Source organism: Hydra vulgaris, chromosome 03, assembly GCF_038396675.1.
Source record: "Hydra vulgaris chromosome 03, alternate assembly HydraT2T_AEP".
Lineage (NCBI taxonomy): Eukaryota > Metazoa > Cnidaria > Hydrozoa > Anthoathecata > Hydridae > Hydra > Hydra vulgaris.
Window position 1 is genome coordinate 3120169 of NC_088922.1, and position 15892 is coordinate 3136060.

Below are 15892 nucleotides of genomic sequence, written 5' to 3' on the forward strand. Positions count from 1 at the left end.
GCAATTAAGTATTATTAGAAATTAGATTAACTGTAAATTTATTATGGATTTAAACCTAATTTTCAGAAAGTGACCCTAGGTACAGTTCAAAAAAAGTTTATAGTACTAAAGGCCGCTAATTTTTAAACCCTTCTATTTATGGAACTTTTTTAGTATAAGTCAATATACTTATACTAATAAAAAGTAACTAGTATTTTTTTTTTTAACAATATAACAATACATAAACTTGGTATCTGAAAGAAGATCCAAAAGATCTTGTCGTCAGAACCATATAAAATATATCAAACGTGTATATATAATATAATAAAAATACAATTGATTTAATAATTATTAACAATTTAGAATAAACAAAAACAGAAAATAATTTTACATTTCAAAAATATTTATATATATTGTCAGTAGAAAGAATAAAGTTTTTTAATTTAGTTAAAAACAGAAAACGAAATTGACAAATCAAAATTTAGAACAACAATTTTGTTCCATAAATACGGTGCTCGATAGTTTATGCAAAATTGATTAAACTTTGTTTGACAAAAGGGTTCAATTATTAAATTATTATTTCGTAAAGTATATTTGTTTATAGCTTTATGGGTAAAAAGATCTTTAAAAATGAACAATGGTTGTTCACTTTTACAACGAAACATAAAACATAAAATATTATAGACATTGAGTTCGTAAACGTGCTTTAACGTTTTTAAATAAAATATTAGAATGAGAAAAACGATTTTCAAAACATATTAAAGGCATTGCGTGTTTCTGACGATGGTAGAGATTTCGTAACTTACTTTTAGAGGTACTTCCCCAAACAATATTGGCATAATTTATATAGCTATGAATAAATGAGTTGTAGAGTTGAATTAAATTTTGTTTATTTAGATAGTATCTGACCTTATATAGAATTTCAATACTTTTGACCAATTTAGTAGAAATAAAGTCAATATGATACTTCCATGTAATATTTTCATCAATGTAAATGCATAAAAATCTTGTGACCGACTCCATTTTTATTTCAATTTTATCAATGAAAAGTTTAGGTAAATTATTTGGTAAAAAACGCTTTTTTGCGAGGGAGTGGAAAAGGATCCGTTTTGTTTTGTCAATGTTTAAAGTTAATTTGTTGCACTTAAACCAGTTGGAGATGTGATTGAGTTCTTTATTCATATTTGAAAAAAGCTCATAAATGTCACTGTTTGACAGAAATAAATTAGTATCGTCCGCAAAAATGATACTCATAAGGTTAGAAGCTTTATTTAAATCATTTATATAGACTAAAAACAAAAGTGGGCCAAGAATAGAACCCTGTGGAACACCACATTTTATGTCAGTTAACTTTTCATTTTGAAAATAATCTCCATAGAAAACAAATTGTTTTCTATTTGTCAAATAACTTTTATACCATTTTATTAATTTGCCATTAATTCCATAAAATTTGAGTTTCTTAAGTAGAATTTTGTGATCGACCGTGTCGAATGCTTTTGAAAGGTCAATGAAAATACCTAGTGTATATTGTGATCTACCAAATGAATTGGAAATTTCACGAATGAACTGTGTAATGGCTTGTTCAGTTGAACAATTTTTTTAAAACCGAATTGATTTTTATATAGAAGTTTATTTAGATTAAGGTAATTGTATGTTCTATTGTATATAATTCTTTCTAAAATTTTCGAGAAGGTTGAAAGAACTGAGATAGGGCAATATTTACTAATATTTGATTTTTTTCCGTCTTTGTAAATTGGAGTAACTTTAGCTATTTTTAATTGGTCGGGGAATACACCTTGCTGTATAGATGCCCTGAACATTTTATAAAGAATACATTTTAAATTTTTAAAGCAATCTATGACTATGTTGCCATTTATTTCGTCCGCACCTGCAGCTTTGTTTCTTTTAAGAGACTTGTAAGCTCTCTCAAACTGATCAAAAGATAAGTCAGAATATAAATTATCTATAAAAAGCGAATTATTTAAAGGCTCTAGGAAATCACTAAAAGTTTTTTCCGTAATAGAGATGTGATCGTATCAGTTTCGCCATTTTTAAACAAGTCTGGAGCCTTGAATTTGGGCATTGAGAAATTGGGCCACAGGTACACAAACTTCCCCTAGACCTTATTGGACCGCTTTCCTTAACAAAACATGGAAAAAAAGTGTATTATTATAATTACTGATCATTGAAGTAAATACCAAAAAAAGTGTTTTTCAAAGGGGATCTACCTAATAAAATAAGTAAAACACTCCATCTTTAATACACCGACCTAATTTTAATAACTATCTAAAGAATAATGCAGAACTATTAATAAAAAAGTTATTTTCTAACTTAACAATGAAAAATTAACAATTTGTGTAACTACTTTATTTTATAGATTTTTGGTACTCTTTAAAAAATTCCAAAATTTTAGATTATTTGATAAAGTCTATTTTCTCAAACCAATCAACGAGAATAAGGTTCAGAGTTTAAACTGGTAATGGTAAAGCTTTGAAAAAAGCTATTTGTTAATGATAGTATCATTGTAAAAAGGGGCTGCCGAAGTTCAAATTTTTTTAAAGCTTTCTTATAGTTTGTCAATGCAGTCTAAAGACAAGGCCTTAGATAACTTAAGAGACTCATCTGGCTGGCTTGATGACACCTTGATTGATATAGAAAAAAGCTTGTTTTTATATCAGTTTTCTAAAATATTTGGGTTTCCAAGTTTAAAATATCTGGATGGTTTTGCATTTTTAGTTGTTTTAATTCAGGTGGTTTTTCAGAAAGTTTCAGTTTTATGCAAATGATTAATGTTAGAAAATCATATAGGGTGTTTCTAAGTAATATGTCCTAATGTTGTTTCACATTAGAAGTGTGTTCAGTTTTATGATTCACTCTTTAATAGTTTAAGTAAAGATGATGCACCATTGTTAGTGCATAGAGTTGCACATGAAAATGATTGTGATTTTTTCTTAAAAGGGAATGCAACGGTTTTGTGTAGCAGTATCAACCTAAGTTTAATTATTTAAAAAGATAATGACATGAGGTAACATTACCTAAAATATATTGAGAATGGTAAATTAGAGATGTTTCCTTTTGTTACTGTGTTATACTGTCATAAAAGGTGTGCCTTTAATACTATCATTGTTGTGAATGTATCCTATTATTTCTGCTGGTTTTTGTTTTTGTTTTTGTTTTTATGACTTATTTAAATATTTAAATTCAATCAATAAGCATAAATATGTTTTTTTGTTTTTTATTATTGATTTGTTTATGTACCTTATGTTTTGGTTAATATTTAGAAAGTTCATTACTTATTTTATTTTTGTAAGTGCTTTATAGATATCTAAAGTTATACAATTTGCTAATTTAGGTCAACTATTGCTTGTTCTTTCTTTTGTTATTGGCAAGATGATTTGTTTTGCTCACTTTGCAGTTGTTTTTTTCTTACTATCATCAGTTATTCATTTTATTAACTAGGGTTATCGATATAAGATATAGTTAATAGGTTAGTAGGTACAGTTATTAAAGTCAGTTTTTTATATACATACATTTGTTGCAGTTGCAGTTAAGTATAGCTAATATTACAACTACACCAAAAGTAGTATTTAAAAATATGGCTATGTAATTTTTAATTATAATGAGATATTTGATCAATTTTTTTATAGAATATTGTGAATAAAATTGACTATTCTGGCATGTTGATGCCATGGCTCAAGTTGATTGAAAAAATACAAAGTTGCTTTGTATTTTTTCAATCAACTTAATGTGTTGATAATAGGAATCAGTACAATTAGCGTAATTTTATATGCAGTAGTTAAATAATAATATCATCACGCATGAATAAATCTGTGGCGAGAAATTTTGGTTATAAAATAATGAAAGTAATTTTTTCATAAAAAAAAATATGCTAGCTAAAAATTCAATTCCTTTTTTTTAAAAACAGTGCATAGAAACATTTAGTTTTGACTTTATTTAAAGATGCCATTTTTGTGTAATAAAAACATGCTCAAATTACCCAGTGTTTTTTATTGAAATTATCTTGTTTAAAGTCCTAATACAGCGGAGAAAATAGAATTAGCCTCACCTTTATTTTTTGTTCTAATTTAACAAAAATTGCTGGTAAATAATTATGAAATCTACTTTATTTCTTGTTACTTCTACTACAACTAAAAAGTTTATAAATTGGTATGCTTAATTAATTCCAAATGGAAAAAAAATTAAAAATATTCAATTTGTGGAGAAAATAGAATTAGCCTCATTAGCGTTATATACAAAAAATAAAGAAAATATTTTGTTTTTTCGCTCATTTAGTATTTAGTATAGCTTCCTGAATTTTTAATGACTTCAAATATGCGGTTTGACATACTAGTCACAAGATTTTGGATAGTTTCTATAGATATTTCATTCCAAGCTTCTCTGATACGAGTTTTCAGCTCCAAAGTGCATTCAAATTGCTTACCATTTTCATAAACCTTTCTAGAAAGTATTCCCCATAGATTTTCAATTGGGTTAAGGTCTGGACTACGTGCGGGCCATTCCATTACGTGAATATTTTTTTCTCTAAACCAAGCTTTTGTAAGCTTTGAATTATGGATAGTAGCATTATCTTGTTGGAAAGTGAAAGTTTCACCCATCAATTCCTCACCATGTTCAAGTAAACTTATTTCTAATAAGTCAATGGAGTCCTGTGAATTCATTTTTGTTGAAATCCATGCCAGTGGAAGTTTTCCAGCAAAGGAAAAAGCCCCCCAAACCATAACATTTCCACCCCCAAAGTTACGACTCATCCGAGTTTCTTTCTCTTTTCGAAGATCGTGCCAGTAATATTGATAGCCATCAGGACCATCTAGATTGAACTTTTTTTCATCACTGAAGAGAACTTGATGCCACTCTTCTTGCCAAGACATGTGTTCTTTCGCAAATTGTAATCTAACTTTTTTATGACGAGCAGTAAGTTTTGGTTTTGGTTTACGCTTTTTCCAAACTGTGTTTGGATCTTCATGTAAGATTTGTCTCACACGTTGAACAGATACAGGTAATTGTAAATCAGCACGAATTTGAGATGCAGTCATGTGCTGAGCAGCAGCACGACGTACAATAACTCGTTTAGTACGATTATCAATTTTACGTTTGCCACCACTTCCCTTATAGGCTCCATAATTAACGCCAATCTTGAAGTAATTGTTAACCACTTTTGGAGATCTTTTAATTTTCTTTGCAATTTCCCGATTAGATAAGCCTGTATCTTTGTATGCTTTGATTACTGCTAATTCTTCATTTGTTAAACGCTTACCACGTCCCATTTCAAATAAAGGTATCAAAAACCAAATGTTAAAAACTTTATGAGCACTGATTTCACAGTCTTTGTTTAACTTACAAATAATAATAAAAAACTAACTCACAAATGCGTATCACCAGATCAAAATATACAAGTAAACTGAAAATAATTATTGATGAGGCTAATTCTATTTGTTACCGCAAATATCAAGTATTATACATTTTATGGTTTTATCAAATGTTCCGCAATTTAATTATGCTATATTATAATCTAAAAAGTTGTTATTTGTAACAGTAATTATATGTGTGTGGATACAAAAGTTGTACCGCACAAACTTGTTTACAGATTTACAAAATATTGGATCAGCACATGGTGAGGCTAATTCTATTTTCTCCGCTGTATAGCAGTAGTTTTAATTGCTTTTTGAAGAAAAACAAAAATTAGTAAAAAATTTTAATATTTTAACAGTACTAAATATTATTCTGTAATTTAGATTCAAAAAATTTGAATTTTTAGCGTTCAAAGGTTTGAATTCATAAATTTGAAAAAAAAAAAAAAAACTAGCTTTTTTGTTTGTTTTTTTTTTCTCGCGAAAAACAAAGTAAAAATATAGAATAACATAGTAGTATTGTTTCTTCGCGAAAAACATAGTAGTATTGTTTCTTCGCGAAAAACATAGTAGTATTGTTTCTTCGCGAATAACGTAGTAGTATTGTTTCTTCGCGAAAAACATAGTAGTATTGTTTCTTCGTGAAAAACATAGTAGTATTGTTTCTTCGTGAATAACATAGTAGTATTGTTTCAACAAAAAGTGGCTTAAAATTTGATCTTTTAATGATATGTTTTCTTAAAAAAAATCATTATACATCAAAAATTAGTTCTAATTATCAGGTTGGTATTTTTTTTACTTAAATAATGTTTTTTTTTTTAGCTAATTTAAAGTGCTCATATTTCCAAGTGGTCTGGGTAATATGAGCACTTTTGCTTCTTTTTTAAAATCTCTGTGTTTTTTAAGAAAATATTTTAGGTGCCCAAATATCAAATTGGATCATAAGTTAAGATTCCTAAAAATTGTTTATTCGCAAAAACTCTGGGTGCTTATTCACAACTTTTCCGTAACTCTTGCGTAGCTGAGCAAAAGTTATGAAAAACTTACGCAAACTATTTTTTGCGTAACTATTTGGTATTCACAACTTTTTCGTAGCGTTTGCGTAAAGTTAAGGTTGCGCATGAGTTACGCAAAACTTACGCAAAAACTTACGCAAATATTTAAAAACTATTTGTATAGAATAAGTAGTTAGTATTACTAAATTCTTTTGTTTTGATAGGTATCTACTAAAAATATTATATATATATTTATATTTATATATATATATATATATATAAATACATATATATACATATATATTTATATATTAATATATATATACATATATATATATATATATATATATATATATATATATATATATATATATATATATATATATATATATATATATATATATATATATATGTATATATATATATATATATACATATATATATATATATATATATATATATATATATATATATATATATATATATATATATATATATATATATATATATATATATATATATTATATATAACTAAGAACGTATATTTTCCCAAAAAAGGAAGTGAAGATGAGATGGAGAATTAAGGAGAATGAACGATTGAGAGAGAGATGTTTCTAGTAATTTCTTCCTTATTTGGGGAAATACACGTACTTAATTTAAATTTTAAATGTTTCTTTAACTAATTTCTTGATTAATTAAATTAAAATAATATACTATTTACGCTTGAGCAGATAGGACTTTTGGTCAAGCTGTATAACGAGAATAAGAGATTGCTTGATGGAAAATTTTCTCCTTGTAAAAAAGATTTATTTTAGATATATATTATATAATAATGATAAAACATTTTTAATGTTAATAAAAAATTTCTTTTTATTAACATTATTTTTAGCAATCTCAAAACTTACAAAAGACGATGCATGGAGTAAAATTGCAGACCAGGTTTCTCTTGTCGGTTCAGACCGCACAGTGCTACAATGTAAAAAGAAGCTATCTGATCAAAAATCTGAAAGCAAGGGAAAAGCAGCACGGATTATTTCTAGTCTAAACAAGACTGGCGGGGGTGAGGGGTGCTTGGAAGAGCTTAACTCCATTGATCAGCAAATGGTGTCTAAGATGCCAAAAGTTTCATACATGGTAATGATTTTAGAAGAATATAATTTTTGTGTGTTTTATATATATATATATTTGGATATATATATATATATGTATATATATATATATATATATATATATATATATATATATATATATATATATATATATATATATATATATATAAATATATATATATATATATATATTATATATATATATATATATATATATATATATATATATATATATATATATTTACAGGGAATCACTGGAGGTATTGACTCTCTTCAAAGTCCTACCACATCGAATAACGACTTTATTTTTCAACAGATATCAGGGAGTTTTTCACTACAGCCAAAGGAACAAACGGTTGATCAGTATGCAAACTATTTTTTGTGCAATGCGGTAGTTTAATAAATTTTCTTGCTTATTTTTATTATTTGCTAAATATATATATATATATATATATATATATATATATATATATATATATATATATATATATATATATATAAATATATATATATATATATATATATATATATATAAATATATATATATATATATATATATATATATATATATATATATATATATATATATATATATATATATATATATATAACTTGTATAATTTAGCAACAATATGCAGTCTTCAGATTGCAACGATAATGAGATTTACAAAGAGAATATAGTGCAATCTAGTTCAAAAGAGTCCAAAAAAGTATTTTTATATTATTTTCCCAAAAAATATGTTATTTGTATTTTGATCCCTAGTGTTCTTTTCAATTTTTGGCAGTAATCAGTACTCATATTGAATTATAGACACCATTGTTGCACGATACATCCTTAATTACCAAAGAATTGCTAAGTTCCACTGCATCAACTAGTTCTCCTACGTTTTTGACAATACAAGACAAAACGTCTGTTGAGCCAATTTTTACAAAACAGGTGCATCACTCCCTTTAAATTATTTTTGTTTTACAACAAAAGTAAATAAAATAAATAAACTACTACTTATGTTTAAAATTGTTTTATTTCTTAACATCGAATTTAAATTTAATTTTAGAATGTCGAGTGTAAACAGTCACTAAAGTCCTCTAAAAAACGAAAGTTATCGCCATCAAATGTAGATAACTATATGATAGACATGTCCAAGCTTGGTCAACAAATTATTGAAACCGGACAGCAAATAGCGTCTGCTCTTAAGCCAACTATTCTAACTGATCAACCACTTTTGGAAAGTATTGGCGACACCTTAAGATGCATTGCAGAGTCAACAAAAAGTCTCGCGGAGTCATCTGAAAAGATGACTAATTCCCTGAAAGAAATCGCTTCAGCAATCTCAAATAATTAATAAATGTACATTATCTAATTCATATTATCTAATAAATTGATTTGTTATTAATTTTATTTATTACCTAATAATAGTTAAAAATGTTCATCATTAGCTAAAAACGAATGTTCGAATGGCAAAAAATGAAACATGAAACAAAAAAAATTCTTAAGTGAATAGCATAGCTGTTCTATTATTGATTTAAAATAATTTGTTCTAATGTTGATTTAAAAACAAAAGCTAAATTTTTAAGACCCTTTGCACATTAATAGCATCTTAGAATAATCAAATCAATATTATAGTTTTAATAAATTGAATGTTATTTTATATTTGTTGATTAATTTAACATATTTTCAAAATAAAACAAAAATTAATTTATACAATTCCATATGAACTTATAGACGTAGACATCGCACAAAAACATAGACATAAATATCATTATTAAAGTTTAAAAAAAGATTTTTATTTTACACACTAAATTTCTTAAATAAAGAAAGCTTTTTTTTTTAAATAACAGTTTTATTTAATAACACAACGTTATAAAACATGTCTATTGGCAAACATATAGTTTTTCAAATCATTTCTTCTAGTTAAACCAAGTCGAATTTGGTTGATTTGTCTTCGACCAACGTGATAAAAATTACTATTATTTTCAGTGCTGTTATTATCTGTTATCATCTCAGTGTTACCAACTGCATCGTCGCTAGCTACTACATTATCTGGCTCTTCTAAACCCATTGAATTGCACATATTCTCAAGTAATACACAAGTATAAATGATCGAACAGCACTTGGTAGGAGAATATTGAAGAGTTCCGCCACTTTTATGTAGACATCTCCACCTGTTTTTGAGACTGCCAATACAACGTTCTATTCTACTTCGAACCCTTGAGTGGGTTTTGTTGAAAAACATTTCTTCAGGGGTAATTGCAGGACTAAATGGTGTAATCATGACTGGCGATAACCCGTATCCTGAATCACCAAAAAGAAAACCTGCAACTGGATCAGCTTCCATCGTTTGTTTTAAAGTAGAATTTGAATTAACAAAAGCATCATGACATGATCCTGGATATTTAATTACTACATCTCTGAACTGTCCATCATAATCGACAACAAATTGGCAATTTATAGCTGAATAGCCTTTTCTAAAAAATGAAGCAAAACATATTAATAAACAAAATGAACGAATTTTTATAAGTTAAAATGTATAATTACACTATAACTATAATTAGGAACTAGAATTTTAACTCTTCAATATGATCATTTAGATCCTACAGATACTTCAATATGATCATTTAGACCCTTTACTCCACAAGCCTCAAAATAACTTTGTTTCACTTTAGTTATTTCTTCTTGACTACTGTACCATTTGACAAGGTAACTGTAGTGTTGCATAAATGACTCACAAAACTGATGGATTATTCGGCTAGTGCTAGCCTGGCTCATCTCAGAAGTGTCGCCTAAAATTAAAAAATAATAAACTTTCATAGCTTCTTTCTTTCAATTCTTGAATAAAAACTGTGATTTTATACAAGATGTGTGACCTTAACTTTTAACCTTACAAAATAATACATAGTTTTGTGAAATTGCAGTTATTCTAAAAAAATTAATATGTTCTGTTAATTTAAAAAATCATGTTTGGTTTTTGTCTCTTAAAGAACGTACATTTATAATCTAAACACTGGACTAATATCAATTAAGTGAAGCATTAGCTAACATGTTTACTTTTTTTTAAGTATTTTTAAATACATTTCAATAACATATATAAATATATACACATAATATAATTCTTACCTATTGGATTTTGAAAACTTCCTGTTGCTAGAAACCTTAAAGATACAAGTACTTTAGTTTCTGGTAAAATGGAATTGTTTTGGCCAGTTGTTGAAGACAGATCATCCTGTAGAGTGTTAACAATCTCAGATATTTTACGCAACGGTAAACGAAATTTCTGACGACATTCAACATCTGAAAAATCATTAAGGACAGTACGATGAGCCTTTCGCCAATTTTGATTTTGGAATTCAATTTCTTGAATCATTTGAATATCCATTTTAACTAGAATATTTCAAATAGCATTTCAAATAGCTAATTTAATATGCTATTCTATATAAAATCATATAATATTATTCTGTATATATTACTAAATTAGTAATTTTAAATCAATAACGTATTTATTGCACCTAATAATAATATTATTATTATGCGCAATGAACACGTTATTGATAAACACGCTGTTGATATAACTAATATATATATACATATATTAAATTTGATATACACATATTTTATTATAATAAAATGTGTGTGTAAAAATGTATGAGTAACAATGATGTTACTCACACATACACATATATTAAATACGTGTGTATGTATGAGTAACATATAGTAACAAAATCTATGTGTATATTAAATTTAATATATGTACATGTATTAGTAATATATATTATTACTAAAAGACTTTGATGAATATTGTACATTATTATTATATGTAGGGTAAAGTGGGGTATTAAGCCCTATGGGGCATTAAACCCCATTTACTCTGTTTATATAATAAAATGCCTAAATAATATTGCATCTATATTAGCACAAATATTAACTCTCTCTCTTTCTGAGAGAGAGGTAATATTTAGAGAATATTTAGAGGTAATAGAGAGATTATAGTAATATAGTAATAGAGAGTAACATAATAGAGAGAGAGACAAGAGTATAAAGTATATACTTCAATAATATTATTGTATATAGATTTGTATATAGTATTTGTATAGTATTGTATATAATATAGTTGTATTATAATACAACCATAAGTTAATATAGTATGGATATATCATATAGTTTTGTAATATGACAATAAATAGCTATTAAGGTAACTTAACTTACTTACTAAGTTATTGGCTTACTACAAATCTATATGAAATATTCATACTAATATGGATATATCATATATAATCATTAAGTTATCTTAATAACTCTCATATATATCATTAAGTTATCTCAATAACTATTTATTGTCATACTACAAAACTATAGGATATATCTATACTATAATACCTTATGGTTGTATTATAACACAACTATATTATATACAAACTAAAACATATACTAAATTATATAAATATTACAATTGTATACATATACAACATAATAAAACTATATGTTATACAAACTAAAACAGGGAGAGCGACCATAGTATTACTATGGTCGCTCTCCTTGTTTTAGCCAAGCTATAAGAGCTCTCATATCTATATAATATCTATATTATCATTCTATATCTATATAATCATATTATCATTCTATATAATGGATGGTTTGCTCTAGTGTGAACCATCTAATACCATATAAGAGAGCTCTCTAGAGAGCTCTCCATATATATAGTACCATATAAGAGAGCTAGCTCTCTTATATGGTATTAGTCTAATACGTATGTATTATTTAAGAAATGTATTATTTAAGAAATAACTTAACGTATGTTAATATATGGAAAATATGTTATTATATTTACCAAAAATATAGAAGTACTACATAAGCTTGTTTTAAGGTGAAAAAAATATATACATACATTTTATATAATGGATGGTTCACTCTAAATTGAACCATCTAATAGATGGTTCAATTTAGAGTGAACCATCCATTATATAAAATGTATGTATATATTTTTTTCACCTTAAAACAAGCTTATGTAGTACTTCTATATTTTTGGTAAATATAATAATATATTTTCCATATATTAACATACGTTAAGTTATTTCTTAAATAATACAACTATAACCTTTTTTTTTACAACAACAATAGCAATATATTATATTTCTATTGTTGTTGTTGTTGTTAAAAAAAAGGTTATAGCTGTATTTTTTAAGTAAATAACTTACGTATAGCAGTATAATATTAATATAAGTATATAATTTATTGGCAGTTACAAACAAAATCTGAAATCTTTTACAATAATTAAAACGCCATTTTTTAATATTAGATGATTTAAAGTTACGCCAAACGTAAGTCAGAAAATAGCAGACGTAACTTTTCTTGCGTAAACTTCGCTGAGCACTTTTTAGGAAAATGTTGTGAATACCGTTTTTTAGACTTTTTGCGTAAGTAAAAACTTACGCAAAAACTTAAGTTTTTGCTTAGGCAAAGTTTGTGAATATGACTTTGCGTAACTTTGAACTTACGCCAAAACTTACGCAAATTTTTGACTTACGAAAGAGTTGTGAATAAGCACCCTGGACCCGGCATAATAATTTTAAAAAATATTCCAATTTTCACTCAAGGTGCTCATATTACCCTAATCTACCCTATATTATGCCATATTTTTATACTATATAGGTTTGTAATTCCATGTGGAAAAATCGAATTTCTTCCGAAAATGCCAAAGTTTCAACCAAGTTAAATTTTTTTCAAAAGAACTTAAAAACCATGATTTATTTTGCTATTAATATTTTGTAAGGATATTTTGATCTTGTTTTTAAAACAAAATTTTAATTTAGCATCAAGTGTGTCGTTTCTTTAATGTCGTTTTTACTTAAAACGTAAGAAGTAGTAAACTAAGTTTAGGTCATATTTTATTATTATTGTGCTGTACATACATTAAACCCGCTAAAATCGTCGAATAATACCCGTCAAGGTTGTTATTCAACGGTAGTACAGTAGCGGTGTAGTGGTAGAGCGCTCGCCTCATAAACGATAAGTTCCGAGTTCGATCACCACCACGTCCCTGGTAGTACCGCGCTCAACTTGGTTCTCCGCGTAGCGGTCTTGTTCGTCAAGGTTCGTGTTTCGTAGTTAAAGAGTTGAGAGAGGGTTGTAACAACAACTAAAGCAGCCTCCTCGACTTAGTGACTTTTTTGGCCTTGAGGAGGTAAATTAACACACGAAAAAGGCTAGACACGAACTAATAAACTCTCTTCTTTTCTTTTTTCTGCAATAGCATCAGAATACTTTCCTTATTATTTATCTGCGTAGAATCAAGTAACAATTACAAAATTTACAATTGTTAGGTTTAAGGGTTAAAGATAAATAATTTAACGTAAAACATTTTGCTAAAATGCACATAAAAATTATTTAGGAATACAAAAAAAGCTTTTTCTTAAAAATATTTTTTACGTCATACTATACTATAAAGATATAAATTACGACCAGAATATACGTTGTGAGTTAAACATTTTTAAAAGTAGTAAATTATCACTATAAAAATGCTTTATAATAATAACAACTCGCATGACAAAGTAAATGCGAGTTTTAGTTCGGTTAACGTATGTTATTTTTTTTTTTAATTTGTTCGTCTGGGTTAACAAAAAATGTCTTGATTGTTCAATTTGTCTACTTATTTAACGATTAACTTAAAGTCCTGTCAAAATAGTCGAAAAAATAGTGGTAGGTTTGCATTAATTCGCATAGAGCAGAAAAGTGGTACAAACGTTGGCGACATTATTGAAAATAAAATATAAAAAGTCTCCAATGATTCCACATCTGCAAAAAAAGTTATTTAATGGCAAAGAATAAAAATTTGTTTTTTTGCTAGTGCTTTTTACTATTTACAGAAAAAAAAAGGTTATGCGGCTTTTCTATGATCTTGAATAAAAGCAAGAAACTATTGCAAGAAACTGTTTTAGGGGGTTTTAATTATTGTTTAGCCGTTATAAAATAAATTATATTTAATTAAAATTAAGTTTTTATAATTGTTATATGTTAAAAAAAAAATAAGAGCATTAATGAATGGACCTTTCCCATAAATCGGCAACTGCGCAATGCATTGTGGTAGTTGTATTCATTTAAATCAAAACAATCCGATTAAAGTATTAGGAATTAAATATTATTATAATGATTAGTTCTTTTAATGCTAATTTAGAAAATAAAATTGATGCTAGTTCTTTTCAGAACTCTTGCCAGGCATCTAAAGCTATGTTTCGGGAACTTAAGCATGATGAGCTTATTGTTGTTGACGAAGAAGAATCTATAAACAAGAGTATATCAACTTGGTCAAGAGACATTTCACTTTTACCAAATATATCTCACAATTTTATCAAGAAATATCTTGTTAATGATACTATACATATTGATAATTGTAAAAAAGGAGCCAATAAACTCCAAACTCTTGGCTATCGTTTATTTAAAGAAAAGATACCATTCATTACCAAATTGTTACGAAACCTCAACTTTACAACTTCAAACTCTTTGTAAAGGTTTAGAAAATCTCTGCCAGGGGACATATATATCTTCAATAATTCGTGATAATAACTTTCAGGCATGTTCCTTTTTTAATTCATCTCTGTCAACATTTATAGACAATGATATTGCAGAACCTTTTAGTAAAAAAGATGACCGATTGATTATTATTACTCTATTTGACAATTTAAAAAAGGTGATTGATTTAAGTTGTTTGTCTACTGAACAAAAAGCATTTGTAGAATTACATTTAATTGTTGATATTGAGGAAGCTAAAAATATTGAAGTCAATACAGTTAAACAATCTGAAAGTACATTATGGTATCAAGAAAGATGCAAACGATTGACAGCTTCAAATTTTGGTACTGTAATAAATAGGTGGAAAAAAATTTACCCTACATCAATTTAAAAAAAATGTTTACAAACAAAAAATATCAAAGCAGGAGAAAACTGTATGTGGGGAAAGGTTAATGAAGATATAGCAATAAAACTATATGAAAACATAACGAAGTCAAGTGTTACTCGATGTGGTTTTTTTATAAACCCAAAATGCCCTTGGTTGGGTTGTAGCCCTGATGGAGTAGTTAGCCCTGAAAAAGTACTTGAAGTGAAATGTCCTTCTTCAAAAAAACATTTAACAATTAAAGAAGCGTGTCAAGATAAAAACTTTTATTTGAAATTTAACGATGGTGCTCCAAAATTAAAAATAAACCATCCTTATTACTATCAGTGTCAAGGCGTTATGGCACTAACAGAAACTAAAACAATTGATTTTATTGTATACACAGAAAAATCATTGCACATCGAAACAATAGAGTATGATGCGGAATTATGGAATACAATTATTTTTCCAGAGTTAACAGATTTTTATTTCAAATTTATGTCATCAGAAATATTTAAAGTAAAATAAATGTTTACAGAATATTTATAAAATGTTTCTTTTTTTGTCTGGTTACA

The 15892-nt window shown here is 26.9% G+C and overlaps 1 protein-coding gene and 2 long non-coding RNA genes across 4 annotated transcripts; 2 read left to right on the forward strand and 1 right to left on the reverse strand.

The window, feature by feature from the left end:
* Positions 1 to 7063: 7063 nt before the first annotated feature.
* On the forward strand, positions 7064 to 7883 carry LOC136077618 (uncharacterized). The gene is made up of 3 exons (XR_010637123.1): positions 7064 to 7138; positions 7233 to 7477; positions 7700 to 7883. It is a non-coding gene; the product is annotated as an uncharacterized LOC136077618 (long non-coding RNA).
* A 189-nt stretch (positions 7884 to 8072) lies between these two features.
* Positions 8073 to 8846, forward strand: LOC136077619 (uncharacterized). The gene is made up of 2 exons (XR_010637124.1): positions 8073 to 8389; positions 8508 to 8846. It is a non-coding gene; the product is annotated as an uncharacterized LOC136077619 (long non-coding RNA).
* Positions 8847 to 9233: 387 nt separating this feature from the next.
* Positions 9234 to 10894, reverse strand: LOC105847660 (putative nuclease HARBI1). 2 transcript variants are annotated; one of them, XM_065792068.1, is made up of 3 exons: positions 10568 to 10894; positions 10022 to 10233; positions 9786 to 9918 (listed from the first exon to the last, which is right to left on the reverse strand). In XM_065792068.1, the coding sequence occupies exons 1-2, from the start codon at positions 10824 to 10826 to the stop codon at positions 10034 to 10036; spliced, it is 459 nt and encodes a 152-aa protein (XP_065648140.1). In that variant the 5' UTR covers positions 10827 to 10894; the 3' UTR covers positions 9786 to 9918; positions 10022 to 10033. The 2 variants fall into 2 exon arrangements, with proteins under 2 accessions (XP_065648139.1, XP_065648140.1); XM_065792067.1 differs by having other exon boundaries at positions 9234 to 10233.
* Between the last annotated feature and the right edge of the window lie 4998 nt (positions 10895 to 15892).

Bases quoted from the DNA above. Each gene is read 5' to 3' on its own strand.
- LOC105847660 (XM_065792067.1), bottom strand. From the start codon at position 10,826: ATGGATATTCAAATGATTCAAGAAATTGAATTCCAAAATCAAAATTGG. The intron at 10,234-10,567 runs GTAAGAATTATA...TTTTAATTTTAG, and splicing joins AAGTTTTCAAAATCCAATAG to GCGACACTTCTGAGATGAGC.